At 36.5% G+C, this 2,224-nt stretch overlaps 1 protein-coding gene across 1 annotated transcript; it reads right to left on the bottom strand.

Moving 5' to 3' along the window:
- Positions 1 to 1,492: 1,492 nt before the first annotated feature.
- Positions 1,493 to 2,200, bottom strand: LOC109953804 (uncharacterized). The gene has a single exon (XM_020589263.1). The coding sequence runs from the start codon at positions 2,168 to 2,170 to the stop codon at positions 1,493 to 1,495; it is 678 nt and encodes a 225-aa protein (XP_020444919.1). The 5' UTR covers positions 2,171 to 2,200.
- Between the last annotated feature and the right edge of the window lie 24 nt (positions 2,201 to 2,224).

The raw sequence follows: 2,224 nt of genomic DNA, 5'->3' as shown, positions 1-2,224 counted from the left end.
CGCTCTGTGGTCACATGATTTCACAGAAACACTCTGAGTCTCTCCTCCCCTTGAAAGAAGGGAAGTTCATATCCACATCTCACTTTTTCTATTGACTTTTGTGTTGCTCCTACTTGAACCAGAAAATATGAAATACACATGAAGGCTTAAACAAAATACATAAACATGTAGAGAAACGAAACAGCTGAAAATCAGTGGATTGTTAAATTGCTGGTCATCTGTTTTGAGAGAGAAAAATGAGCAGAAATGAATGAAGATGAATTAAGACGACTGCTGCTGACCCTCTAGGGTCTGTGTCCACTGTCTGTAGATGGATTCACTAAAAACAAACTGAAACCAGCAGCTCAATGAAGGGAGGAAGCTTGGTGCTATACAAATAAAATTTGAATTTGATTTGCTTTAATAAAAACATACATTCTATCTGTTCCTGAAAGACCCTGGTTTCATTTTATTTAAATATAAAGCTTAACATAATTAAGAGACACTATATTATTTACTGGCCCATAAAAATTCTCATGACACCTGATATTTATCTCAATATGTTGTAATCTCCTATAGAGCACCTCATTTTAACTCTTTGATGCATAAAATCACTATGATGATTCATAGTCTGTGCATGAAAACATTTGTTTATATCCATCCATTATCACTTATTCCTGAATAAGGTCAAAGGGTCAGGGTGAGGGGACAGGTCTCCAGTCTGTCACAGCATTTGTTTATATTCACCAGTGATTTTCTATTGGAACAGTTTGAAACCTACAAGCAAAAGGGGGAAATCACAACAAGGTTAAATATAACAAAACAGTATTTATTCAAACCAGGCGACTGCACACGTCGACTTTTAACAGCTGTTAAAATAAATAACGGCATTACAGACCTATATACTGCATCGTTTGCATCACTCTACAACTCTGCACATTGTTTAATAATTATTTACAGCAATTCTGAAAAGAAAATAATTCAGGTTTAATCTGTATCAAAATGTATAGAGTTACATTACAATAGGGGGAAAACAGCCGCCTTTCCGTTTGTTTAAATTAAGGGAATTATTTATTTCATTACAACAGGTCTAAAAAAAGAAAAAAAAGATTTAATTTATTTTTTTATCTCTAACAAAACTATTAGGCCAAAATTCCTTAAAATTAAACTGTGTTGGGGAGAAATGGACGCTTTCCTGAAAAGAGAATGAATTAATTGAGTTGTTACACAAATCCATATTTAGAGAGAAAACCCTGAAACCTAAATCCGCACACTGGGGAGAAACAATTGCTTTTCCTAAGGATATTTACTTAATGTAGAGAGAAACATTAAGCTTTACATCCATAAAATATTTAGAGAGCAACAAAGTAAGTCTATCACCTGCTGCTCTGTCCTATTGGAAAACTCTAATAAAATCCCTTCAATGTAATAACCTGAGCCAGAGGGTGATGGTCAGTCCTGTTCCTACAGGAAACCTCAGGAAAATCCTTTACTATTGTTATAAAGCCATAAATTAGTCCAAGTGGACATGAGTGGACAGAGAACAGACATTCAGGGCGATCTGTTCCAGTCTGACAACAAGCTGGTAGACCTCTTCAAGCAGCTGATTCTTCTCTATCTTCAGCTTTTCCATTTCCTCTTTTAGATTTTCCAACAGGCTTAATTTCTTCTCACTTTCAGCTTTATTCTTTTCATACTTCTCTTTCATTTCCTTTACAGTCTTCATAACTTTCCTGGTCTTGGTCACATATCTCCATTGTACTTTCACATGATCTGACACTGGACACTTATTGGTACATGAAGTACAGTGGCCTTTTTTCATGACCTCACAGCTGTTAGGACTCCAGGCCATTGTGCATCCAGGATAGTGACAGTTCTCCTCACAGACAATGCAGCAGACAGCTCCTTCATAAAACACCAACCACCACATCCCACCTGTGATATCCTCTCTTTCTTTGTAAACCTCATCAGCTTCTACTGTGAACTCCTCATTCATCTTCATCTCTTGTTCATGTTTCTTCAGCACTTCTTCATTATGTTGGATCACTTTTTGTTTTTCCTCAATCAATCTGATTCTCTCCTGCAAGTTGTTGATGCAGGCTGTGATTCTGATGCGAACGTTCAACACTTCAGCTGTTGTCATCAGCTTTTTGGATGCAGCTCTTTCCAGGAAGACTGTAAATTGACCCATTTCAACATTTGTTAAGTCCCATGAAATTTTTAAAGCAGCTCTATTTCTCTCTGT

Source organism: Monopterus albus, unplaced genomic scaffold (genome assembly GCF_001952655.1).
Source record: "Monopterus albus unplaced genomic scaffold, M_albus_1.0 scaffold1422.1, whole genome shotgun sequence".
NCBI lineage: Eukaryota > Metazoa > Chordata > Actinopteri > Synbranchiformes > Synbranchidae > Monopterus > Monopterus albus.
The sequence above is the reverse complement of the archived record's forward strand: the minus strand, read 5'-3'. Positions and strand labels throughout refer to the sequence as shown.